Here is a 27,990-nt window from a genome sequence, read left to right on the forward strand (position 1 = left end):
CAATAGTAATGGTGGTGCTTTAAAGTTTGGCGCAAAGCTCCAAACTTAAGCTAGCATGTAACGCTAAGCCCGCCCCTTCGAGAGGGAGCACCTAGTTTATCCTTATACCAGTCCACAGACATTTTCCCAACACGTTTACACTCGTGTGAACATTGGCAATTGAGCTAGGTCGGAAGTTTTGCCATTCGTAGGATGGGTTGGAGATCCTAGGACGGGTGGATGTACGTCGAATCCTAACAATAGATCATGATAGCCTTCGGGCTTCTAGCACAATAAGGACGATGGCAATTCTTCTAAAATCCTCAGGGGAAGCCTTTCTCAATGAACAGTAAATTGTGACCCTCGAGAGCCAATCCAGCCTGAGCAATGACTACCGTGAGTTCGTCGCTTGTGGCGAGTGCGTTGCATTCCCCCAGTTGTGACTATAGACCGTGGTTGGCACAGATCTGTGGACCTGCTGCAGGTGCGTCTTGCTGTTTCATCTCTAATCTGAACGTCTGCTGCTTTGCCGTGTTCACATAAAACATCTGGACCTCTCAATTGCAACCTTTAGGACCGTTCTTCTTGCAGCTGCTTGTAATGTCGGTTCCAGACAGAGAAACGCCACAGGTAGACTTGGAGAAAGAAAGAGAGTAAGCACATTTTGCATTGCATCGCATTGTATAAGTTTGCTTGAGCATCATCCACACTCGAAGGACTCTGTTCTATTTTATTGGTTTCGATTAATTATCAGTTTGAGTTTGGCAGTTGCTGTCTGTACATGTTAGTCGAGAGCGCGTCTTGAAGAGGAGGTGTCAGAATGAGCATAAATGCTCTTGTTCAAGAAAATCTGAGCTCCAAAGTGAAGGCACGTAGAAAACAATAGTTCAGTTTGGAAATGTTATTAATAGTAATTGCAGTACAATCATCTCTAATTGTTTGGCAATGCAGAGACAAAGGATGAAGAGTTTGAAGATATTCAACAAAGCTTGGGTGTCACGATTGCCCTTACCCTTCTACAGTTTTACAGAAGTGAGTTTATTTCTTTGTCAGACAACACTAAACTTCAAAATATTGTGCATGGTTTACACAAAGTACACATATCCTTTGTCTGAGGCGTGTTGTGCCAAGTTTTGTGAACAATTTTTCTGATAAGTGACAAGTTGGTGACTCTTGAGGTGTCTTAAACAAATCAGATCGCTCACATAGAAAGTTACATTTAGAGACAAGATGTGTACACGTATCAACTTGCCATGCAGTATGTTTTATTTCTTGGACAAAATATGTATCCACAGGAATTTGTATATTGCATTTGTAAAGTTGTTTTTATACACATATGGACATGTGGCACCAGGCCATGTCTTTCTATTATTGCCTAATGAATCTTTCCCATAGAAGAAGAGTGAAGAAATGAATCATGCTAAGTATTGATACAAGGGAGTGAGAGTCTTAGGGTTGTGAGTCTGTAGGACTGGTACTAAGGTGAGCAAAGTTGAGTGGATGGCGCTGATCAGAGCTTGGAGGTGATTGCACTGTCTTGGCTGATTACAGCTTGGGGATGACGTTGACTAGAGCTTGGAGATGGCTGCACTGTCCTTGCTGATCAGGTGATAGCACCCATGGAAGAGGATGCTTTATGGAGGGATTAAAACGTAGTCCTCCGGGCAGAGGGATGTTGAAAAAAATACCAGGTGGTGAAGCACAGCAGTAGAGGGAGTGGAACACAGTTCTCAGGAGCTACTGGTGACAAAGGACATGCTGAGATCTCTTTGTAATGATGGCTGCTATCAAGGTGATTGCTAGGTAGCCAACCAGAAAAGAAAACATAGAAGTGGTAGCAGATCAAAGGCTTGACTCTCCAAACAGTGAAACACAGGCTGACGAATGGAAGAAAACTGCTATAGAAGAGGATGATGAGCTGGATGGCTGTCCTAGACCATAGCAGTAAACGTAGATGTGGCAGTTCTTGGAGCTGATGTGTGCAGGCTGGAAGCATCAAGGACAGAAAAACACAGCTTGGAGAGCTGTGGCAGACATCAATGGCATCAGGGTGGCTACTCTGATTTGTAAACACAGTTGTTAGAGTTTGAAAGATAGGTCACCGTCAGCAGAATTAGGTTGCCAGGTGGAGAAAGACGTCAGTAGGCTGTGGAAGGTAGTTGTCATACTTTGAGGATGAAGAGTGCAAGGTTGTAGCAGCAAGTCGAGGGGTTACTTTGATAATGAATGACTGGGAGAGAGAATGAATGTTAGTACATGGCCTATTTATAGGGGATATCATGAGTCACTCCCACGTAGAAGTGCTTGAATCTTAGGGACTTTGGGACCTCATCGTTGGCCTAGAGTCTATGCCGAACCCTTAAGTAGCTCACTTTGATCACATCCATCAATGGAAAGCTCGCAATGCTATAGCCAATGTTGACTTAGTGTAGGGGTTGCTTCCTGAGTTTCACTCTTAGTTATAGCATTTCCCTCTTGTATCTCAGCATTGGAGTCATCTCATTGACCGTCGTTGTGTGGTGAGAGGTCGCACTCAACGCATCAATGTTGACTTTGAGCTTCAGGAGCTTTCATTAAGAAAGCGGATGATATGGAAGTCAAGTTGGTTGAATATTGGCAATTACTTGTTGAGTTTGCCACTACTAGCTCATCGAAATCAAACAACAATTAGGCTATGTTCTTTTTAAATAAGCTGTGTGAAAATTCATTTCATTCAGCACATTATCTCGTTGCTTGATGTATTAGTTTGGTGTCAGTTATTGCGTTATGTGAGTTTGCATGATCAAGCCCACAAGAAGTTTTCCACATACTCTTATTTAGAGAGAGGTTTGGCTGTCTCTTCTTTGCAAGGGAAAACCAACAATTGCAAGAATTTACTAGATGCGAAGGCAAGACAAAACAAGGGTGACATCTCTTTCTCTAACGGAAACAAAGAACCAAAACCCAATTTGGCAACAACTCCCTAAGAAAAATGGGTTTTGTGTACATTGCCAAAGATCGAGCTGTGCATGAGGAGTGTCATACCAAGGCCTAAGGTCTTTTTCCTAAGAAATGTTGGCAGACCGCTACGACTACCTCCATTCTTGTTGGGTAGTCCAATGGGACTATGCCTCCCATCGTTGCCCCATTTGCTCCTTTTGTCCCAATGGCCGTTGGATGTGGTGTGCGGATGGTCCAAGTTGCCTATATCTTTTAGAACTCCTGAAGGATTAGTTGATTGGTTTGCTAGCTCCTTACTCATTGTACTCCTTTGCATCCATTCTTAGGTCATTCTTTGCACTTTCATCTAGAACCACTTTTCCACCTTGTCAGGTGTTTCATTGGCCACATCTTGAGTTTTTTCTTCTTTCGACTTCCACTGTATTCACTCATACCCACACCCTCATTGCAGATTATTTATTTAGATTTACTTTTCTGTTTTGTTTTGCTTTGAAGCATCTCACTACTGATCTATGTTTTGTAGATTCGGATATCTTTTGTAGGGTTTTGTATTTATGTGTAGGGCTAACATGCAGGTTTGCACGGGTCCTTTGTTACCAGGTGGTGATACTTTTTGTAGCTGCTTTTTTAATTTACTTATATAAATATTTTATTTTTCATTTCTTTCGTTATTGTTGCTTTTTATCCCCAAAGCTCTCTTGGATTAAGTTGGGATCTTTGCACGATTAGAAGAGGTAGCCATTGGGACAAATTGGACTAATGGTTTGTCTGAGCCTTAGGACCGGTTCCATATTGAATGGGCATTGAAGAATAGCCAATTTGGTGTTGAGCGAGGGAGTGAGGTCTGTGTTTGTGTTTGTGTGTGTGTGTGAAAAGACCGCGTGTTAATTGAAGGAACTACCGTTTTATGTGAGTCATAGATCGGTTGCGTGGTTCCATTCCAGGGATTTGAATTCTTTTCTGTAAGAATTTAAGCTCGGATAGTTTTGGGTGAAAAGGCCATACACGCATGTTTTGTAGAGATTACAGGACTAGAGAGATGGTAGACATGGATAAAGGCAAAGGAAAACTCTCTCATGAAGAAGAGAGTTCTTCTTTTGCTCATAGACACCGAAGAGAGAGTATTGGTGCATAGGTGTGAATACCTTCTAGAGTCGACGTTGAACCAGAGGATGAGGAGAAAGAATAGGAGGACTTGTTTATGGCACAACTCCTTAGTATGGTTGGCTCTTTCCAATAGCTTGTAAAGAATCCTCGTATGCAAAAATTTTTGAAGCCACATAATGAGGGTTCTCAGGCTGAGTCATCACACCATACCATGGAGCGCTAGAAAAGGCAAACTTCTAAAGTGTGTGAGCATGTGGAAATGACACGAAACATGGAGATAGGTCCAATGCTACAAGAAGCACAAGCATAGGATCAGGGAGTGAATGGTCAAGGCAGTTATGTACAAGTGGCACAGCAGACTATTCCTCAGTTTGCTACTTATCCTGGTTATTTTTTGGTGGGTCAGTTTTTCAAGCAATGGCTGGATCATCTACGGGTTATCAAGGATACTTGCCTAGAGGGCCACCATGAATGATGCCTATTGAGGCAGTGAACCCACTTTATGCTAATATTGGTCTACAGCCCGGTTATTAGACTTTATAGAGTCCTTATTTGATGCTTGGAACACAAAATGCAGTGGCTGGTTTTTTTCAGCCTAGTGGGCATATGGCAGCTAAGACAGGTGAAATGGATGCTTATAATGTGCCTAAGGGACTTCTCTTTTTACAACCACCTGTCTATGACAACTTGACACGAAAAAGTGCAAAGCCTAAAGACTATAAAGAGGGTGGTCAGGCATTAAAGTTTGAAACCTTTAGTGGTATGCAAGATAAGCTGAAAGCTTTGACATTTATACAACAGTTTGATGCAGCTTACACAGGAGTGAATTTTACTAAGACTTCTAAGGTGCAGAAGGCTACAACTTTTTCGAAAGGTAATGCTTTGCAGTGGTGGAACATATTATTGATGCAAGGATATGCACCTGCCACTTGGGTTCATTTTAAACAATTGTTTGCAGCCTCATGGTTAACTAATACGCGTGAAGTAGATGTCATGACTGTATGGCATAAATTGGACGCGGCAAATTGTGTGGATTTAGAAGAGTACAATAAGAAATTTTGGGGAGCACTTTTGCCCGTGAGTTCTTACAGGACAGTGCCCTTCTCAGAACAAATTGAAAAGTATTGTTGTGGTTTGCCCGAAGCCATCAGGGATTATTGTACCAAGACTAGGGTTACAAATATGGTACAATTAATTGAAAATGCTAGTGTGGCAAATGTGTTGTTCAAAGGAAAAGCTGTCAGCTTTAAAGGCACTGAAAAGAGAAGGATTCCAAGTTTAAGCAAGATCCTGGCAAGAAGAAGAAGAAGCAATTTCTAGAAAAGACCAGCTTTACAAAGAAGTCTTTTTGAAAGAAAAGATTTCAGCAGCAACCTCATACTTCTTTTAAATAGGGCAAAGGATAGAAGAGGCCACTTTTTGGCAAATCATTTGAAGAAAGAAAGGCTTTAACGATGACTGGGAAATGCTTTATATGCGAACAAAAAGGCCATATTGCTTCTAAGTGCCCACAACAATCTTCTAAAGATGTGGACAATAAAGATGCACCAAGTTAAAAGAAGCCCAACATTGGCTTAGTGCCTGATATGGTGGGAGATCAATTAGCTGATGATACTATAGAATTGTGCAGAGCTTGGAAAAAGATGAGAGATTACACAGTGCTTGTTTTCTTTGATCTTGGAGCTCGTGCAAACTTTATCTCACTGGCATTGGTAGCTAAGCTGGGTATACGTCCCAAGAAAATGGAACCAGTTGGACAGGCTAATTTGGCATGCCCAAGACATATTCAACCTATCACCCCCATTCTTGGCAAACTTCATATGCACATCCAGAGCTATGTGGACACATATGAGTTCCATATTATGCCTTTAGAGGGTTGTGATGTTCCGTTGGGTATTCCATGGTGCCACAGGAAGCATTCTATCTTGGATACTTACAATAGAACGGTTACTTTTGTACATAGGGGCAAGACTCATGTGTTAGATGTAAAGCTTAAAGGAGAGTCTGCCCTAGTTGTTTTTGCTTCTGCAATTACTTCTGTAATGAAAAATCATATTTTTGCGTACTTGGTTTTGGCAAAGCAAGTTAATGAAGTTGATAGTAATGTGTCTGTACTAGATGAAAGTAGAAGGGCTTTCTTGGATAAATTCAGTGACTGTTTCTCAGCTTCGTTACCAAGAGAGTTACCCCCTAAGAGGCTTGAAGATCATACCATAGATCTTATTCTAGGGACTAGTCCGCCCAATAGGCCACCGTATAGGGTTAGTGCAGCGCAACAGAAAGAGATTATGACACAGGTTAATAAGCTTTTAGAGAAGGGACTAATTCAGTCCAGTAGTTCTCCATTTTGTTTACCTGTGTTGCTAGTGTTAAGAAGACTGCTAGGGTTTGCATTGAGGACACACAGAGTGTACGACCTCGACAGAAACACAAAGACACAGACACAGACACAGAGGGCAAAACTCAAACCCTAAACGCAAAACTCAAAACTCAAACCCTAAACGCAAAACTCAAAACTCAAAACTCAAAACTCAAACACAAACAGAAGAAGGGAGAGAGAGAGCACAACTTTGAAGTGAATGAATGCTGTAAATGAATGTAAGAGTGTACAGTGTGCTCAAGGGCAGAGCAATGTCGGAGTGTGACGTCCACCGAAGACGGATCCCAAGTCTGTGACCACTAGTCAGAGTGTAGGAGTGCTGAATAGTGAATGGCAGCAGGCTGGTCACCAAAATGCAGCAGTCTGGAGGCTGGAAACTGTAAACGCAGCAGTGTACCATCGATTTGGGGGCTGGAAACTGTGCATAGTTTGCTGTAAACAGCAGACTGAAACAGTGTCTGAGAGTATTAGGGCCTGCAATGCTGAAAATGCAGGCTGGCTGACCCTGGAGATGATGGACAGCAGGCTGAACAGCAGTCTGGGACAGTTTGGAGCAGTCGCCAGCAGCAGCTGAGAGCTGTCGCCTACAGCAATGGACAGGCTGAAGATGATGTGGCTGCAGTCGATGATGGCTGGACAGCAGATGGAGGCGGGCTGCAGGCTAGAAACTGGGCGCCAACAGCAACAGAGGGTGTGTGGGCTGGTGTAACCTGCAAACAAGGATAATTGGTTGAATGGGGGCAGTCTGTCTATTTTCAGATGTGGAAGGGCGCCCCAAATATTAGGGTTTCCACTAAACTTTCTCGTACCGCTCCCCGTTTTAGGGTTTCCACTGAACTCTCTCGAACTGCTTCCCGTTTTAGGGTTTTACTCTAAAAGAGCATTTTTAGTGTGTTTTGGGGCTGTTTAAGAGGCTAATCAGCAAGTAATGCATATTTTAGCTCAACAGCTAGTTAAAAAAAAGAACGACTCTTGGCGAATGTATATTGACTATAGAGCCTTGAATAAGAACATGAACAAGAATAGGTTTCCGATTCCGAGGATAGATGACATTCTTGATCGATTACAAGGAGCATGAATGTTTAGCAAGATAGATTTCAAAAGTGGGTACCATCAGATCAGAATCAGTCTAGAGGATATCCATAAGATTACTTTTAGAACGACATTTGGTCTCTATGAATTTTTAGTCATGCTGTTTGGATTGACCAATGCTCCTGCTACATTTAACAGGATGGTGAATAGAATTTTCCACCCTTATTGAAGTTTCGTTGGCACATTCTTTGATGATATGATTATCTTTTCAAAGAATGAAGAGGAGCATAGAAAACACTTATATACAGTCTTTAATGAGCTTAAGCATAATAGATTGCTCATTAATGGCAAGAAGAGTGAATTCTTTTTGGAAGAGATTCACTTCCTTGGACACACAGTTTCTAAAGATGGTGTGAAGATGGATCCTGCAAAGATAGAAGCAATTGTCTCTTGGCCTGACTTGAAAACCGTTCATGATGTTTGCAGTTTCCTTGGCCTATGCTCTTACTATAGAAGATTTGTAAGACACTTTGCAAAGATTGCTTCTCCTTTACATGCGCTTAAAAAGAAGGATGTCAAATAGTAGTGGACTGACGAAGAGAAATCAACATTTAGATGTTTGAAGGGGAAATGACTACAGATCCAATACTTATTTTGCCAGATTTGTCTAAGCCATTCGTAGTACAGTGTGATGCATGTGGAAACAGAATTGGTGTTGTAATAATGCAGAATGGCCGAGTTGTGGCATATGAGAGTAGAGTACTTTCTGTCATTGAAAGGACTTACTAAATTTATGAGAGAGTTATTGGTTGTGATCCATGCACTTTCTAGTTGGAAGCACTATTTGCTTGGTGCTGATTTTGTAGTGCAAACGGATCATCAAACACTGAGATACTTTCTCACACAGACTAAATTGTTAAAGAAACACATGTCTTGGGCAAATTTCCTATCTATGTTTCATTTTCAGATAGTGCATGTGGAAGGCAAGAAGAATGTAGTTGCAGATGCTTTATCTCGCAAACCACAAGTGTCAGCTGTTTCAATTTCTTATCACCATGAATTGGATGATATAAAAGAGCAGTATGTTGATGATGAAGATTTCTCTGAAATCTATGAACAGTGGATCAATGGCCAACATCATGATCATTATGTGTTCAAAGAAGGCTTTATCATGATGCATGGAAGACTATGCGTTACAAAACAGCTAAGGCCAAAAGTTTTATTAGAAAGTCATGCTCCACCATATGCAAGACATCGTGGTATTGATGCTATAGTCAAAGTGGTAGAGGCTTTCTTCTATTGGCCAGGCTTGAGATCTAATGTTGATGCATATGTTAGATCTTGCCTTCTATGCCAAAAGGTCAAATTTAATAGACATAAGGCACTAGGGTTATTGCAACCACTGTCTATTCCAGAAAGGCCATGGAAAAGTATTGCCATGGATTTCATTTTTGATCTTCCAATAACTTCTTCAAGGAATGATGGAATTTGGACTATCATTTGCAAATTCAACAAACATGCACATTTCATTCCTGTAAGGAAAGAGGTTAAGTCAGATTACATGGTAAAGATATTTATGCATAATATCTTCAAATACCATGGAATGCCATGGTCAATTGTGAGTGATACAGACCCAAGAATGACTAGCTTGTTTTGGAAAGCATTGTTTGAAAACATGGGCACTACGCTGAAATTTTCATCTTCTTTCCATCCACAAACTAATGGACAGTCTCAAGAAGCAAATTCGACTGTTTTAGATCTACTGAAGTGTTATGTTTTAGATCATAATACTTCTTGGGAACACTACTTGCCATTGGTTGAGTATGCATACAATAATACAATGCACTCATCTACTGGCAAAGCACCTTTTGAGATTGTGGAAGATGGAAAGAAATTGTCTCCCATTTTGCATGCAAAAGATAACATTTTTGAAGTAGATCGTTATGTAAAAGATTGGGAAGAAGCATATAAAAAGGTGAAGTATGCCTTAGAAAAGTCACAAGCTAAACAGAAAAGAGCTGTTGATAGTCATCATCAGGAACTCTTGTTCAAAAAGGATGACAAGGTCTTATTGCGTTTTGAAAATGCATGTTTGAGAAAACAGAAGGGCAAGGAACGTTTGTTTCCAAGGCTGAGTATGTGTTACTATGGCCCTTTTCAGGTCTCAAAGAAGATGAATGACGTGGCATATAGGCTAAAATTGCTAGAGAATTGGAAAATTCATAATGCATTTCATGTGAGCCTATTGAGGCCTTTTATTGGTGAAGTGCTAGAAGATATGGTTCAAGAGGAACAGCCTGAAGTAGAGGAATTCGATGAGGTTCTAGTTCCTGAGCAGATCTTGGCACATAAGGATAGGAAAGTGAAAGGTAGAGTTATAAGAAGATTTTGTTAGAGTGCAGCGATGCGGAAGCGTAGGACATAGACTGAGAGAGAGTGAACATAGAGAGAAGACAGAGAGAGAAAAGGGACAATGTAAATGCAGAAAATCTGCAGTGTAGTATGCTGTATAAGAGTGCAGAAATATACACGGGGACATAGGAAATATCTGCGTAGGTCTCTGACTTGATGACCTCGATCTCCGTCAACCCGAGCACAGTCTGTCTCAGCCAACAGATCTCAAGATCAGAATTTGAAAATGAATGAATGTTGGAGTGTGCCACAAACCAGCTATAAATAGCCAAAAAATAGGAAATAACTGCACCAGGTCGGCTGCATTAAATGCAGCTGACTGCAGTAAACTGTCCGACTGCAGGTGCTGATGTGGCACCCTGCTGATGTGGCCTTTGTGCTGATCTGTTGTCCGTCGGCTGTCCAGGAAATGATTGTCTAACACCCCCTCTCAGATCCCGAACGGGTCAAAAGACCGAGGGATCTGGAATGCTGCCGAAGTAGAGCCTGGGGAAGCGCCTTCGTAAACAAATCTGCAAGATTATCCTCCATCTTGCAATACTCCACATCAATGGTTCCATCCAAAAGCTTCTCCCGAATGAAGTGATATTGGATCTCAATGTGCTTCGTCCGGCCATGGAAGATAGGATTCCGTACCAAGGCAATTCAACTCTCATTGTCGCACTGCAGAATAGTAGGAGTCTGGGGGCAGCCAAGCTCCTTCAACAATCTCCGAAGCCACACAACCTCACATGTGGTGGAAGACACAACCCAATACTCCGCGTTAGTAGAAGAAAGGGCTACCATGGGTTGCTTATTGCTACTCCAAGAGATAACACCTGTACCCAAGGTAAAACAATAGCCTGTAGTAGACCGTCGGTGGTCCACATCGCCAGCCCAATTTGAGTCACTCCAACTTGCAAGAACCAGATTGGAAGCATCTGTATCTACGGGATAAGAAATCCCTAAGTCAGAAGTCCCCCTCAAATACCGAAGAATCCTCAGGGCTGCTTGCCAATGCACCTGTTTGGGTTCACTCATGAACCCTGCCAAAAGACCCATAGCAAAACAAAGATCAACACGAGTGTTGAGAAGCCAAATCAAGTATCCAATCAACTGACGGTAGCGTGAAGCATCTATCACGGGAGAATCTGAGTGTGAAGTGGCTTTCCAATTCGGATCCATAGGAGTAGTAATGGGCTGACAAGTCTCCATCTCAAAAGTCACCAAGAGCTTTTGAATGTACCTCTGCTGAGAGATGAAAATCCCGTCTGAGGTTGATAAATCTCGTGATCCAAGAAGAAACAAAGAAGCCCCAAATCCGTCATCTCAAATGCATGATATAAAGCTATCTTGGTCTCTTGGACCTTCTTTGCATGATCCCTTGTCAGAATCAAATCATCAACATATAACACAAACAACACATGACCAACCTCGAAAGTGTGCACATAAAGCTGCGGATCAGCCTTGGAGCGCAGATATCCCAACTTCGATTGAAGAAACGAGTCAATCTTCTCGTTCCATGCACGCGGAGCTTGCTTTACAAGACTTTCTTCAACCTGCAGACTTTGCCATCCGAGGATCCAAAGCGAGGAGGTTGCTTAACACAGAGCTCCTCTTGCAAGTCACCATTCAGAAAGGCCGACTTCACATCCAACTGATAGACAGGCCATCTCCTATGGCCAGCCAAGGCAAGAACAGCTCGAATAGTCGCCATACGAGCAGTGGGGGAAAAAGTATCATGGAAATCAATGCCTGGGCGTTGAGCAAAACCTTTAGCAACAAGGCGAGCCTTGTGCTTGCCTAAAGAACCATCGTTAAGGTACTTGGTCTTGAAGACCCACTTAATACCAATCACCTTCTTGTGAGAGGGACGAGGCACAAGAGACCAAGTGCCATTCCTCTATGACCTTCACGGTCCATTCTACGGTTTCCACTCCTCAGGGACCCCCTCAATCCCTGAATCTCGGAGTGTGTCACGAGCCCAACGAGGAGGAGGACGAACCTCTCCCCGTCGCTCTCCATCTGCGAAAGACTTAGGAACATCCACCGGCGGAATCTCCTGGAGGGTGGCCAGTATAAGTGAAGACTCAGAATCAGAAGAAGAATCTTCATCAAAAGACTTTGGCTTCAAAGGAACTGTCTTGGGAGCCCAACTCTCCCCTGGATCTCCAAGAATGGGGTGCTCCTCACCCCCCTATGTGATGAGAGAACTTCCACGAACCGCACATCACAGCTCGTGTAGACATTCCGCTCGACGGGATCAAACAAACTATAACCTTGGGACTGGGAGCTGTAGCCAACAAAAACCTGACGTCGGGAAGCCGTCTCGAACTTATCATACTGCGTCTTTGGAATCTGTACATAAGTGTCACACCCAAAGATCTTGAAATAAGAGACATCAAGCTTAGTCCCGAAGTAAGCCTCAAAAGGTATCATCCTGTCAACGGCCGAAGTGGGAGATCGATTGAGGATGCGAACTGCGGTAGCCAATGCCTTGGCCCACAGAAATTGAGGTGTCTGGCGGTGCTCCATCATGGTGCGTGCCATCTCGATCACACTTCGGTTTTTCCGCTCCAAAATGCCATTCTCTTGGGGAGTATTGGTGTTAGCAAACTCTTGGGGAATGCCCCTATCTGCACAAAAACGAGCAAACTCATTAGACATAAATTCACCTCTCTTGTCTGAACGCAAGGTCTTCAGTCGCCAGCCAAAACGGTTCTCCTCAAAGAGAAGCCAATCCTTGAAGTGAGAGAAAGTCTTCGACTTTTAAGTCAAGAAATAGGCCTAAGTCATCCTACTGTAGTCATCTACGATCAACATGAAGTACAAGCTCCCCTTCAAGGACTCGGTCCTCATCGGGCCATAGAGATCCGTAGATACAAGCTCCATGGGTGAAGTAGACTGCCTAGAAGCTTTGTTGGGAATGGCATCCCGATGCAGTTTCCCACGAATGCAGGAGACACATGGCTAATGGCTCACCACTATGTCCGACAATCCTCGGACAAAAACGACCCTTGCGACGCCTTCCGAAGGTACTCGTAGTTCAAGTAGCCAAACCGAGCATGCCATAGCTCGAACTATATCTGAGAAGTAAGAAGAAGAGAGGTAAGAGTTGGGGAAGGAGGGTGTAGCCACCGCTCGAGAATCCTTTGTGTCCTTCTTGGTGTCCTTGTCTTTGTCGGGGCAATTCTTCTTTCAATGACCGGTCTTACCACAAATGTGGCAAGTCGATTCCTTCTCCTTGTCCTTCTTGGATTTGTTGTCCTCCTTCTTGTTCTTTTGGTCCTTTCCCTTCTTCTGAGAGGCTTGACCAACCAATGCCTCCGATTTGGAAGCATTCCGTCCCTTCAATTGTTTCTCTTGGTCCAAGACCATAAGAACCAACTCTTCCCACCAAAGAGTTGATTCTTGCCCTGAAGCAATAAGAGCGGAATAAAAGGTACCGAATTGTGGCGGCAACTGGGACAGTAAAGTGATTGCCATGTCTTCGGAGGAAACAGGCTTCCCCGCATTTTGAACCTGCATCTGAAGCTGTCAAAGCTTGTTGATGTGTTCCCGAAGCGAAGAAGACTTATTCACGGACAAGGTCCGCATCTGCACCTCCAAAGAAACCCTCTTCATCAGGGTCATTTGGTTATACATCTGGTTGAGCTCCAACCATATCTCTCGAGCCACCGCCAAGTGCTCGATGTGAGCTATTACGGCTATAGTGCAAGATAGAAATAGAAAAGATCAAATCTTGGCATTCATTTTGTCCCAATGAGATTGGGCCTTGGTCAACTCCGCACGAGCATTGGAAGAGAGTTTGGACTCATTCCTCACTGAGGGCTTGTTAATCTTTTCCATCACCAGTTCCTCCAAATCATAAGACTCCAAAATGGTCAACATCATCACTTGCCAAATGCGGTAATTGTCACCATCAAGCTTTTGATCCGATGGAAGAGTTGGTAGGACAGGCACCTTCCTGTCCATGATCGCCTGGAACTCCAAATCACTCTCTGTAGACATGTTAACCTGCAATAGCTGCACAAACACAAAATCAGCCCCCTCTCATTGTGTAAACGCAGCCTTCTAGGACTGGTCTCCGCTGCCCAAACCTTCTTTACCCGCCGGAGGCGGAAAAAAAGTTAATCTGCAATGGGAGGTCTCAAACATAGCCTTCCTCCCCTTCGAACAGCAATAGCAGCAACTTCACCGATTAGACTCCTTTCTCGCACGCCCACGCTCGCTTCAGCCTTGATCCGACGCAGCCCTCCTACTCGCCATCAAATCCTGGAAACTCAGCCTTGTGTCTTGCTGAAATCTCCTCTTCAGATGGGTTCAGCCCTCAGTCAGTCCATCTTCACCACTTTGATACCATGTCAGAGTGCAGTGATGCGGAAGCGTAGGACATAGATTGAGAGAGAGTGAACACAGAGAGAAGAGAGAGAGAAAAAGAGACAGTGTTGGGAACAACCCAGAGTTCTCTTAGATTAAGTTGGGATCTTTACTCGACCAGAAGAGGCAGCCATTGGGACAAATTGGACTAATGGTTTGTCTGGTCCTTAGGACCAGTTCCATATTGAATGGGCATTGAAGAATACAATGCCAGTGATTTAGGATTGTGTGCTTAGCCACTGGAGATGGTGTAGGACAATGAGCCTGGCCAAGACAGAAGATGCACATGTGAGAATGCTCACGGAATAAAAGTCACTATAATTGAGCCATATTACACTTTTTGATGTGGTTGCAATGATAAAAGTTTCTCAGAACAACTTGAGGAATGCAAGGGTCACCATCTCTAAAATTTAGGGAGTTACTATTTTTGAACCCCAGAATCAATTCGCGTCATTATCTTCGTTTTTGCACGAGGATTAATTCTCTGGTCTGTGCCGAGGTCAAAATTTGCATTGATCATGGAGAATTTTAGACCGGAAGGTTTAAACGGGGAGATTGTTACATGTATGCTATGTGGCACAAATTTCCAAAAGAGAGAGAGAGAGCATTAAAAAGAAAAAATGTATTAGGCATGAGGGGCAGATCTGAGAGTGAAGTTTCGAGGAGCTGAGGGCAGATTGCTGCAAGTACATCAGCTATGGAGAGTACTTCTTCGTCTTTGACTCATGTAGGGAGGTAGAGCTTGCTCCCTCTGGTCAACTCTCTCTCTTTTCTCAGAGGAAATGCTTTGCATGATGGGCTGATTCCATTGAAGGTACAGTTCTGTGTTTTCTTTGCACTTTTGCTGAGGCAAGAGCCTCACTGTTCAGGTTCCGGAGCAGCTGTTGGCTTCTCCAATGCAGGAACTAAAGAAAGTGATGACCATGCCACACAGGAACATGATTTTTCAGCTTTGATTTAGTGCTATTTGTGGGACTGTTTACTGCTGGAATGGTACTACAGAAAAAGCTTTCCTAAAAGGGATGTTGTTCTAGATATGCCGGACAGTAAAAACAGTGAATTTAGAGTTTTGCAGATTGCAATTCTGCACATGAATTATTGAGTTATAGTCACAGCAAATGCTTGCTTAAAAGGGATGTTGTTTTGGATATGCTGGACAGTAAAAATCATAAATACAGAGTTCTGTAGATTGCAAATTTGCACATGAATCATTGAGTTATGATTACAGAAAATGCTTTCCTAAAAGGAATGTTGTTCTGGTCATGCTGTACTGTCCTTATGCAGCTGGGATTTACTCAGAAAAGATGAAAACCAACTGTTCACAGGTTATGTATTTTGGAACATTTCATTTTTGTAACTTTTTTATCTTTTAATTGATAAAGAAATACCGAGAGGGGCACCGGTCTTCGGGGCCAATTTGGTGTTGAGCGAGGGAGTGAGGTCTCTGTTTGTGTGTGTGTGTGTGTGTGAAAAGACCAAGTGTTAATTGAAGGAACTACCGCTTTATGTGAGTTATAGATGAGTTATATCCTTCCTAGGTTGGAGACGTGGGATGTGCACCGTTGCTTTCATGGTTTCATCTTCCTAGGAGATTTGCTATTCTACTAGCATGGAGGCTTCCCCTCTTGAGGTGGATCATGTAGCATCTCTCTTGATGCTATCATGGCGGTGACTTCTACCTTGCTCTTCTAGTCGGGGTTCTTCATCCTCGTCTTCACGGTTCTTGGGACCTCAAAAAGCCCAACATGAGACTCCTTTTCCTCCTTTGGTATTGACATCCAAGGTTTAGAGGGGGTTCTACCCTTTCATGGTATCCTATAGGTTTCGGTTCTTGTCTTTGACATCAGCCTTTCTATCCTTGTTGTACCTTCTCCTTTGCATTGCATGATTTCATCATCTTTGTACAGAGCGATTGGGCAAGTCAATAATTTTCCAATAAGGGACACTATCTAAGTGGTATGTGTTGCATGCACATTTTTATCATGTAGCATACTACTATGCATCTCATTGTGTAGAGTACAAGTGGACAGATGCTAAGCTGTCTTCACTGACGGTTCTTCACTACCTCACCATCCTTCATCACCCTTTGAACTTTCCCTTGTCATCGAGACCTTCGAGTGGTTGGGTTAGTTAGTTTGTTTTGTGATGTGTTGGATCTACCCATTCCTTTTCATTCTCTCTATGGGGCACAATTACTTAAAAGGTTGTAAACCTTTTTTTTCTTAAAAAAAAAAGATTCGATGTTGTTCCATTTGCCTTTACAGGACTTGGTAGGCCATTAGGTAGCCAACGAGCATCCTTTGTTCGATGCCCTGTCCTCTTTGGGGTGAATACTTGGACTTTCTTGGTAAGATAACCATTGCCTTTGTAGTCTTGGTAGGCCATTGGACAGCCAATGTGCAAACTTTGTCCGATGCCATGGCTACTTTGGGGTGGGATGCCTTGGGATAAAACCACAACAATAAATTACCAAAAGTTTCATTAAATAAGGAGTAGTTCTAGAGAGTTTTTGTATCTAAGGTTGCATTCTATATGCATATGGTATGTTTCGTATGGTATCATATTGTGCGTTCGTTTCATACTGTACCGTTCGGTTCGCATGCGTTCAAACTATATAAAAAAAAAGGACCACTTATTATGTCCATTGGTGCATTTTTTTTGAACTTTTGCCCTTTTTTTTGGCGTGTTATAACTTACACATTCAAACTTCTCCTCTTTCACACTCCTCTCTCTTCATACTCCTTCCTCTTGTCTTCTCCCTCACCTCAGCCCTTATAAAAGGGCAGCCCCCTCCCCCCATCCCACCACACAAATTAGCCTTCATCTTCATAAATCTCCCTCTCTTGAGCTCAACTTGTAAGCCACTTGTCTTCTTCAATCACTCTACTCTCTCTCCCCCTCTCCCTTTCCCTTGCCTTCTCTTCCTTCTATCCCTGTCCCTGTCCCTCTTCCTTCCTCTCCCTCTCCCTCTCCCTCTCCCTCTCCATCCCTCTCGGTGTTTCTCACTTTCAAGTTTCATTCATACATATTACACCCTCTCCTTTTCCCAAATCCCTCATCCTCTCCTCTCCTCCTTTCTCCTCATGCTTCTCCACAATGCCTAGGCCTCTTCATGATCCATCTTTAAGTTTCACATTTTATATGTGTAGGTTGATTATATATATAAATTTATATGTACTTTTTAAATGAATGTATGAAACAATATATTTTATTCTTAAAATTTTTGTGTACGTTCCATACGGTACATATTTGTGTACTGAACGTATGAAACCACCTTGTTTGTATCCCATATGCAAAACCCTAATTTGGGAGGATCCTTTCATGTCTATAAACATATAGGCTGCCCACCATTCAGCCCCATGCTTGTGTGCAAATTTCTCGCATCTACGTGTAGATTCCAGCTATTAGCTGTCATCTACTAGTTGTCTTGCCCTTGCCCATTGCATCTCTATCTCCTCCAGCACATGGTGAGCTGTCTATAGCTGCCGCCTTGCTGCTTGGAGCCTTCAGCCTATTGCATTTGCTATCTACTTGTAGCTACTAGTAGTTCACGCCATTGTCCTAGTTGCTTGCCTTGCATTTTCAGCTCGTGGAGCTAGGCACTAGGTTGCTGCCCCTTCCGGCGATTGTTGTAGCCTTGCATTTTGCTGTCCAAGAGGTGGTCTGCATCATCCTCCACCTCCTTTGTTGTCGTCTGGCTGTTTATATCCTCTAGTGACTAGTGTTCATCACTTTTTAGCACTCTGACATCTTCAACTGGTGGTTTTTAGCACTTGGGATCCATTTCCAATGGACGTAACACTCCAACACTCATTGCTTTGCCCTTGAGTATTTTGTACACTCTTACATTCATTTATTGTATTGATTCATTCACTTCAGAGTACAAATCTTTTTGTGTGTGTTTGTGTTTTTGCATTTTGAGTTTTGATTTTTGCGTTTTTGTGTTTAGGGATTGAGTTTTGCATGTCACTGTTTGAGTCTTTGTGTTTCAGTTGTGGTCGTACTTTCTATGTTTCCTTAGTGCAAACCCTAACATATCTTCACAAATGTTGTTTCTGTCCACTCTTTTCTCGCTATCTCCTGTATCCAACCAGCCGAGAAGGTGCTAGCATCTACCAAACAGGTTGCGTTCTAACCAGCCTTGTGTCACCCGGCCTTGCACAACATCACATCATTTGGTGTTTTCTAGGTTGATTCACACTTGTGTGTTGTGTTTTTACTGTTCAGCCATCTGTATAGCCACCATGTCATCATCTTCATCTATGTGTGCTGATTCTATTCTATCTTTTGCTCGTCTGTCCACTGATCAAGCATCCATTGCTGTGTTTACTATTGCCAAACACTCATGGAGACTACCTTGCTATATTTTGGGATCCATCAGAGTATGACACACTCTCCAGCTCATACGCTCTGCCTCGGTTCTTGAGACACAAGAGCTTGAGGGTTAGTATTCTTCATTGCATAGTGTGTTTGTTGCATTGAGCATTGTATTCTATTCAATATTCATTCTTTATTATTCATTGCGTTCATTGTCTCTATGTTACCCTAACCCTAAAGCATTTCTTTACACCAATATTGATCTTTCATTTTCGAATTAGTGCAATCTATTTCTTCTTTTCTCTCGTTCATTTGAGTCTCTCTTTTCCCTTTTCTCTCCATCTTCGGGTCTCTTTTTTGTGGACCATTGCGCACTCTCACAACTTTCTGGACTTCTTGGAGAACTCATGGCAATAAGTTCACCATCTCATTGACTCTAGTAATAATTGGCTATTCTGATGAAGGCTTGTTGATATCATTTAGAAGATTTATTCAAGGAGTGAGCCATACCAAAATAAATTATAATGTGGTCATAATACCCCTCAACTATTGTATCAACAACTCTTATTTGTTGGCTCACTGCTTGCATTTATCCACTCATGGGCAAGTACATCAGCACTCTTGCTTGTGCCTGAAGCATCATGTGATGAAACAAAATACATCTCACCATGAGAGTATAAGCCATGTATGGATCTCCTATGATTGCCACTCCATCCATTTGCAATTAAGGTCACTACAATGCATATGCTCATAGCCTCTTTGTTATCTTTGCAGCTTGTTTAGCCTTATATCTCCTCCAGTGGAGGAGTATGAAAGTCTCTGATGATGGTGGTATTTATGTGGGGCCATATTCCTGAATCTTCTTTACCATTGCTTCGAAATACTCAAACCTAATCAAACACATCGATACACATGCATAGAATAACAGTTAAAATTTAACATGTAAATATTTTGCAAGAAGATCAAATTATCATTGAAATTTGACTCATTAATAGATGAACATTTATTATTTTTAAAATTTACCTCAGCATAAAAGGCAATGTTACTATGGTAGAAGAAGTGAGCAATTGCTGCATCGATCTCTTTGTGTGAAACCCGTGATACCTTGTCATCACATGTGAGGTGCAATAGTTGGGCGCCCATCTTGACAATGTCTCAAATGTGCTTTGGGCATGGGAGATGAGGGTGTAGTCATGGCCGATGGTAATGTGGATGCATTTGGTGGTGGTCATAGATGTCAGAGTGAAGCGGTGCGGAAGCGTAGGACTGAGAGAGAGAGAACGCAGAGAGAGAAGGGAGAGAAAGAGAGTGGACGATGAAGATCTGCTGTATAAATAATGCTGAATACAAAGATATGCAGATATATACACGGGCGCAGTGCGCTGGACTGCGTGTCTCCACCTCGACGATGCAACCTGCTATTCACCTCGAAGTCCGCTGCGGTCTGCACTGTCTGCTGTCTGAAATCTGCGAATAGAGACGGAATCTGCGCGTGTCACCGGTCTGTAATCTGCGAGCAGAGAAGTGTGTCAGACTGCTGAGAATGTCGGGTATAAATAGCCGAGAAACGGGGGAAATAGGGCGCTAGAAATAGCCAGGCGGCTGCATTAAATGCAGCCGATCTGCATTAAATGCAGCCGATTGGCTGCTGCAGGTCGGACTGCCACGTGGCAGTGCGACTGTGCAGTCCGACTGCACCAGGCCACCTGCTGCCCTGTGCTGATCTGATCTCTAACACCCCCTCTCAGAGCCTGGGCAGGGCAGAAGCCTAAGGGATCTGGAATGTCGCCGAAGTAGCGCCTGAGGAAGCGCCTTTGTAAACAAATCCGCAAGATTGTCCTCCGTCTTGCAATACTCCACAGTGATAGTCTCATCCAGAAGCTTTTCGCGGATGAAGTGGTACTGGATCTCAATGTGCTTCGTCCGGGCATGAAAAACAGGATTCCTTGCCAAGGCAATGCAACTCTCATTGTCACATCGCAGCAATGTAGGACGAGTCTGGGGGCACCCAAGCTCCTCCAATAATCTCCGAAGCCACACAACCTCGCATGTGGTGGAAGACGCGGCCCGATACTCCGCCTCAGTAGACGAAGGGCTACCGTGGGCTGCTTCTTGCTACTCCATGAAATAACACCTGCACCCAAAGTAAAACAATAACTTGTAGTAGACCGCCTGTGGTCCACGTCACCGGCCGAATCCGAGTCGCTCCAACCTGCAAGTACAAGATCTGACCCATCTGTCCCTGCGGGGTAATGAATCCCTAAATCAGACGTCCCCCTCAGATACCGAAGTATCCTCTGAGCAGCCGGCCAATGCACCGCGTCTTAGGTTCACTCATGAACCCTGCCAAGAGCCCAACAGCAAAACATAGATCAACCCTAGTGTTGAGAAGCCAAATCAAAGACCCAATCAACTGTCGATAGCGGGACGCATCCGCCAAAGGAGAAGCTGAATGGGAAGTGGCCTTCCAGTTCGGATCCATAGGAGTAGAGAGGGCCCGACTATCCTCCATCTCAAAAGACACCAAGAGCTCCTGTACATATCTCTGTTGAGAGATAAAGATCCCCCTCTGAGACTGATAAATCTCATGGCCCAAAAAGAAATGGAGTAGACCCAAATCCGTCATCTCGAACGTCCGATGTAAAGCTGACTTCGTCTCCTAGACTTGCTGTGCATCATCACCTATGACAATCAAATCATCAACATATAATACAAACAGCACACAACCATCCTCGGAAGTGTGAACATACAGCTGCGGATCGGCCGATATCCCAACTGAGATTGGAGGAACGAATCAATCTTCTCGTTCCATGCACGCGAGGCCTGCTTGAGGCCATACAAGGCCTTCTTCAACCTATAGACTTGGCCATCTGAAGATCCAAAGCCAGGAGGCTGCTCAACATAGATCTCCTCCTTCAAATCACCATTGAGGAAGGCCGACTTCACATCCTACTGATAAACAGGCCATCTCTTATGGCCAGCCAAAGCAATAACAGCTCTAATGGTCGCCATACGAGCTGTGGGGGCAAAAGTATCATGACAGTCAATACCTGGGCGCTGTGCAAAACCTTTAGCAACAAGGCGAGCCTTGTGCTTATCCAAAGTACCATCGCTGAGGTATTTGGTCTTGAAGACCCACTTGACTCCAATCACCTTCTTCTTCGGGGGGCAGGGCACGAGTAACCAAGTGCCATTCCTCTCAATAGCCTCCAACTCGGCTTCCATAGCTTTCTTCCATGGGGCGGACTGTAAAGCCTCCTTCACGGAGGTGGGCTCTCGATCCTGCATAACACGGGTCATCAAACAATAGTTGGAGCAAACAAGCTCCGTAGAATGTGCCTGGTGTCTCCGTGACCGCCGCGGACCATCCTGTGGTCCCCACTCCTCAGGAACCCCCTCGATCCCTGAATCACGGAGTGTGTCACAGGCCCAGCGACGAGGAGGAAGTCGAACCTCCCCTCGTCGTTCTCCATCAGCAGAAGACTCTGGAATATCCACCGGTGGTAACTCCTTAGAGGTGTCTGGTGGAACAGTAGACTCTGTGTCAGAAACAAAATCATAATCAAAAGGCACGGGCTCCAGTGGAACTGTAGAAGGAGCCCAACTCTCCCCTGGATCTCCAAGAACGGGATGCTCCTCACGTGTTGAAGTAGCCGGAACCTCCACAAACCGCACATCACGGCTAGTGTACACATCCCGCTTAACGGGATCATACAGTCGGTAGCCTTGGGATTGGGAGCTGTAGCCAACAAATACCTGTTTTCGGGAAGCCGCTTCAAATTTATCACGGTGAGCCTTGGGAATGTGAACATAGGCATCACATCCAAAGACTCGAAAGTAAGAAATATCTGGCTTCGTCCCAAAATAAGCCTCAAATGGGGTCATCCCTTCCACGGCCGAAGTAGGGGATCGATTAAGGATGTGGACTGCAGTAGCCACAGCCGCGGCCCACAGAACCTGAGGGGTCTGTCGGTGCTCCATCATGGTGCGCGCCATCTCGATCACACTGCGGTTTTTCCGTTCAAGAATACCAGTTTCTTGAGTGCTGGCTTCGTCCCAAAATTAGTCTCAAATGGGGTCATCCCTTCCACGGCCGAAGTAGGGGATCGATTAAGGATGTGGATTCCAGTAGCCACAGCCTCGGCCCACAGAACCTGAGGGGTCTGTCGGTGCTCCATCATGGTGCGCGCCATCTCGATCACATTGCGGTTTTTCCATTCAAGAATACCAGTTTCTTGAGTGTTGGTATTGGTAAACTCCTGGTGAATTCCTCTATCTGCACAAAACCGAGCAAACTCATTAGAAACAAATTCACCTTCCTTGTCGGATCGCAAGGTCTTCAACTTCCGGCCTGATCGGTTCTCCTCAAAGAGAAGCCAATCCTTGAAGTGCGAGAAAGCTTCTGACTTTAGTGCAAAAAAGTAGGCCCATGTCATCCTGCTATAGTTATCCACGATCAACATGAAGTACGAGCTCCCACGCAAGGACTCATTCCTCATAGGGCCACATAGATCCGTAGATACTAGCTCTATCGGTGAAGTAGACCGCCGCGAAGCTGTGTGGGGAATGGCATCCCTATTCTGCTTCCCCCGTACGCAGGAGACACATGGCTGCTAGCTCACCACTATATTCGGCAACCCTCGAACAAGCTGTCCACGTGACGCCCTCCGAAGATAGTCATAGTTCAGGTGACCAAACCGAGCATGCCATAACTCTGACCGTGACTGTGAGGTAAGAAGAAGAGTAGAGAGGGCGGTGGAAGACTTCAGTTTGTAAATGCCGTTCTCCTCATATCCGGATGAGAGAACCTTCCTCGATCCACGATCGAGGACTCGCACCGTAGTACTGTCAAACTCCACCAAAAGGCCAAGGGAGCAAATCTTATGAACTGAAAGGAGATGGTACCCTAATCCTGGTACATGCAAAACCTCTGAGGTATGGGTACCACCTCGTCCATCCGGAATAAGGTGCATCTTACCCCGACCTACAACAGAAACTGAAGAGCTGTCTCCAATGAGAATCTGCCCACGCGAGGGTCGCAGCTGGGCAACACCATCTGATGAAGGAGTCATGTGCCGTGAGGCACCACTATCAACAATCCACTCTCGAGCCTGGGGAGCCGTCATCGCAGCATCAGAAGCATTTGGTGAAGCGTCCTCAATGACAGCTAGATGAAGAAATGCAGTTGATGAGGGTGCAGCTACTGCTCCAGAATCCTTGGTGTCCTTCTTCTTGGTGTCCTTCGTGTCTTTGTCAGGGTAATCCTTCTTCCAATGGCCAGTCTTTCCACAAATATGGCATGTGGAGTCTTTGTCCTTGTCCTTCTTGGACTTGTTATCCCCCTTCTTCTTCTTTTGGTCCTTCCCCTTCTTCTGAGAGGCTTGACCTGTCAACGCCTCCGACTTGGAAGCATTCTGTCCCTTTAACTGTTCCTCTTGGTCCAAGACCATAGGAACCAACTCTTCCCACCGAAGAGTAGACTCTTGCCCCGAAGCAATAAGGGCAGAGTAAAATGTACCGAATCGTGGCGGTAACTGGGACAATAGTGTGATCGCCATGTCTTCGGAGGAAATCGGCTTCCCCGCATTCTGAACCTGCATCTGAAGCTGCCTTAGCTTGTTAATGTGTTCCCGTAGCGAAGAAGACTTATTTACGGACAAGGTCCGCATTTGTACCTCCAAAGAAACCCTCTTCATTAGGGTCATCCGATTGTACATCTGATCAAGCTCCAGCCATATCGCCCGAGCCACCGTCAAGTGCTTGATGTGAGCGATCACGGCTTGACCTGTCAACGCCTCCGACTTGGAAGCATTTTGTCCCTTTAACTGTTCCTCTTGGTCCAAGACCATAGGAACCAACTCTTCCCACCGAAGAGTAGACTCTTGCCCCGAAGCAATAAGGGCAGAGTAAAATGTACCGAATCGTGGCGGTAACTGGGACAATAGTGTGATCGCCATGTCTTCGGAGGAAATCGGCTTCCCCGCATTCTGAACCTGCATCTGAAGCTGCCTTAGCTTGTTAACGTGTTCCCGTAGCGAAGAAGACTTATTTACGGACAAGGTCCGCATTTGTACCTCCAAAGAAACCCTCTTCATTAGGGTCATCCGATTGTACATCTGATCAAGCTCCAGCCATATCGCCCGAGCCACCGTCAAGTGCTTGATGTGAGCGATCACAGCTGTAGTGCATGATAGAAAGAGAAAGGATCGAATCCTGGCATTCAGTTTGTCCCAATGAGACTGGGCCTTGGCCAACTCCGCACGAGCATCGGAAGAGAGTTTGGACTCATCTCTTACCGAGGGCCGGTCAATCTCCTCCTGTACCAACTCTGCCAAATCATAGGACTCAAGGATGGCCAACATCATGACGCGCCAAATGTGGTAGTTGTCGCCGCCGTCGAGGTTCTGATCTGTAGGAAGAGCCGGTAAGACAGGCACCTTCCGGCCCATTATCGCCTGGAACTCCAAGTCCATCTCTGTAGACATCTTCACTTGCAATGCCTTCACAAACGCAAAAGCAGCCCCCTCTGACTGGGAAAACTCAGCCTGCTAAGGCTCTTCCGCGTCCTGAAGCTTCTTCACCCGTCGGAGGCGATGAAAAAGCAAAACCTGCACTTGTAGGCTGAAAGCTCAAACTTCCTCCGCGTCAAACAGCAGTAAACAGCAGCAAATCCACCACCTGTACTCCTTTCCTGTGCGCCCACACTCGTTTCAGCCTTGTTCCAAGGCGCAGCCCTCCTGTCTGCCCTTAAACACAAAAAACGCAAATTTGTGTCACGATGGAAACTCCTCTTCAGGTTGATTCTGCGCTCAGTCAGCCCTCAAACACTGCTCTGATACCATGTCAGAGTGCAGCGGTGCGGAAGCGTAGGACTGAGAGAGAGAGAACGTAGAGAGAGAAGGGAGAGAAAGAGAGTGGACGATGAAGATCTGCTGTATAAATAATGCTGAATACAAAGATATGCAGATATATACACGGGCGCAGTGTGCTGGACTGCGTGTCTCCACCTCGACGATGCAACCTGCTGTCCAGCTCGAAGTCCGCTGCAATCTGCACTGTCTGCTGTCTGAAATCTGCGAATAGAGACGGAATCTGTGCGTGTCACCGGTCTGTAATCTGCGAGCAGAGAAGTGTGTCAGACTGTTGAGAATGTCGGGTATAAATAGCCGAGAAACGGGGGAAATAGGGCGCCAGAAATAGCCAGGCAGCTGCATTAAATGCAGCCGACTGGCTGCTGCAGGTCGGACTGCCACGTGGCAGTCCGACTGCACCAGGCCACCTGCTGCCCTGTGCTGATCTGATCTCTAACAATAGAATATGTGTGGTCCAGCTGTTGCTTTGCTCAAGCCAATGTGTCTTGGTCGACAACAGGCGCCTCGACATGTAGTCCCTTCTCAAGTGCCAATTGTTTATAAAAGCACACCTCTTTCCTGGTCTTCCCCAAGAAATGAGCACGCACCTTATTGGCTCCACTCATGCACCCATAAGGACATAGTTGGCATGTCCATTGATGTAATTCTCCACCATGGCCATGGCGTTTGGCATTCACATTGTCTCACCATGACCAAATAGTTAAGTTTTGTAATGAGTAAGGTTTTATATTGACAACTTGAGAATGCTTTAGATCTGCGTTCATGCTCAACTGTAATAAAGTCTAATTCCAAGTTGTCTAGGTGGTTTAGAAGGACAGATTAACTAGCGCGGTGTGGCTCATGATAACTTCTAGCCTAGCCATGTTGCACTGTAATTGCAATTGTGACTCTTATGTGTCAGATCTTCAAAAACCTTGAAGACCTTGGCATCCATCCAATCATGTCACCATGGCTGAGGTTTGGGTGTCTCAAATAGGGTACTTGGATTATTTCCCAAAGGCAGCTCGGATCAGTTGGCTGATCTGACCCAAGGTGTTTATGACCAGGTTAAGGGTGATTATAATGCAGATGGCGAAGGTGGTTGTGTGCCCATCTCATGAGCAGTGCTAGGACAGGTGTTCAGGACTGTTTGTATCTGCAAGGGCAGCTGAATGGGCTCAGGCAAGCCCAATGGGTGAACTTGGCAGGGGGACGTGAGTTTTGGCTAGTGGCCGTGGACATGGCGAGCAACATCCGACTCTCTGATTGGGCTGTAAACTATCTTTGATAAGCGACCTTGAGTTGGTAGCCACCTGCCCAAAGCATCTTTCTGGGCCGGCAAACTGTGCCTGCGCACTGGCTTTGGGCCTGGAAATCACTGTATCAGGGACCCCATTTGAGCAGGGAAATCACTCTTCTTATGGCAGCTCTTCCTGGAACCTTATCCTCCTCCTCAGGCTTTTGTCATAGCTGCCAACATTGAAGGTGATTGTCCTGCTAATCTGCTTAAACAGAGTTGGAGGAGCCTTGGTAGCTCCTGAGCTTGTGCACCATTTTCTAGATCCTGTTCAAGTACTCTTCTGCTAACCGTATCATGGTGAGGAAAACTTTGAAGACAGCCAGGGAGTTGCTTTGATTAGACTTTCGACACTACTGAAAAGGTTCTCTCCATCTGAGCATTTCCTACACACACACACACACACACACACAGTGTGTGTGTGTGTGTACACCAACTTCCCCTAAAGTTTCTGTTTTATTAGGTATTTTGCTCTACCTGTAGTACAGACAACTTCCATTTCATAACACCCTCTTGTTCTTGTGTCTACAGCTGAAATCTCACCTTTATTACCTGGAAGTTGCCGGTATATACCTACTTGCAGTGAGTACTCTATGCAAGCCTACAAGAAATATGGTGTTATAAAGGGAACGATCTTGACTGCTTGGAGACTGACAAGGTGCAATCCATTGGGTATGCAAATAGCTCTTTTCTATTGAAAATAGGGTCGACTGCTGATATATTGTGTTACTATAGAAACTCCATGCATAAGACCTCTAAGCACTTGAGGGCAAACCATTTTTGGGGAAGAATAACACTAAAGCCCTTCACCTTTTGTGCAGGTGGCTCGGGATTTGATCCCCCACGATGGTTTGGTGAGTGCAGGCCACCTACATATTAGATCATTGTTTATATAAAAAAGCTCACAAAGCCACCTACATATTAGATCATTGTTTATATAAAAAAGCTCACAAAGCTCTCAAGTGTATCTTATCTCAGTGCACATGTCTTCAGTCCAAGTGCAAGCACACCTTTATAATCATTTGTTTCTATCTCTGTTGTAAAGAAGCTCAACACAATTATAACTGTAGTTTTACTCCTTTGTGTCAATTGATTCTCCCAACCGTACCTTTAGGGAGCATATGGCTTCATCTACAATTCAATTGATGATCAGTTTTGCACAATGAAGGTCCAACTGTATCTAACTCTATGCTTTGAGCCTCTTCAGACCTTATGTAAGTCTATAGCATCTGCTGCTCTAATCTTTGAACTAGCAAGAAATTTTAGGAGGCCATTAGTAATAGTTCAAAATTGACCGTCTACGTATAGCTATGGTG

The 27,990-nt window shown here is 44.6% G+C and overlaps 1 protein-coding gene across 2 annotated transcripts; it reads left to right on the forward strand.

The window, feature by feature from the left end:
- The first annotated feature begins 140 nt into the window (after positions 1 to 140).
- On the forward strand, positions 141 to 27,837 carry LOC148010861 (membrane protein insertion efficiency factor). Of its 2 annotated transcripts, none has more exons than XM_087671919.1 (6): positions 141 to 463; positions 571 to 632; positions 748 to 847; positions 931 to 1,011; positions 27,206 to 27,332; positions 27,496 to 27,837. In XM_087671919.1, exons 1-6 carry the CDS (start codon positions 367 to 369, stop codon positions 27,509 to 27,511), a joined length of 483 nt encoding a protein of 160 aa, XP_087528045.1. In that variant the 5' UTR covers positions 141 to 366; the 3' UTR covers positions 27,512 to 27,837. The 2 variants fall into 2 exon arrangements, with proteins under 2 accessions (XP_087528045.1, XP_087528044.1); XM_087671918.1 differs by having other exon boundaries at positions 146 to 463; positions 27,206 to 27,346.
- The last annotated feature ends 153 nt before the right edge of the window (positions 27,838 to 27,990 follow it).

Source organism: Lygodium microphyllum, chromosome 29, assembly GCF_053477565.2.
Source record: "Lygodium microphyllum isolate KBCC chromosome 29, Lygodium_microphyllum_v1.1.10, whole genome shotgun sequence".
Taxonomy (NCBI): Eukaryota; Viridiplantae; Streptophyta; class Polypodiopsida; order Schizaeales; family Lygodiaceae; genus Lygodium; species Lygodium microphyllum.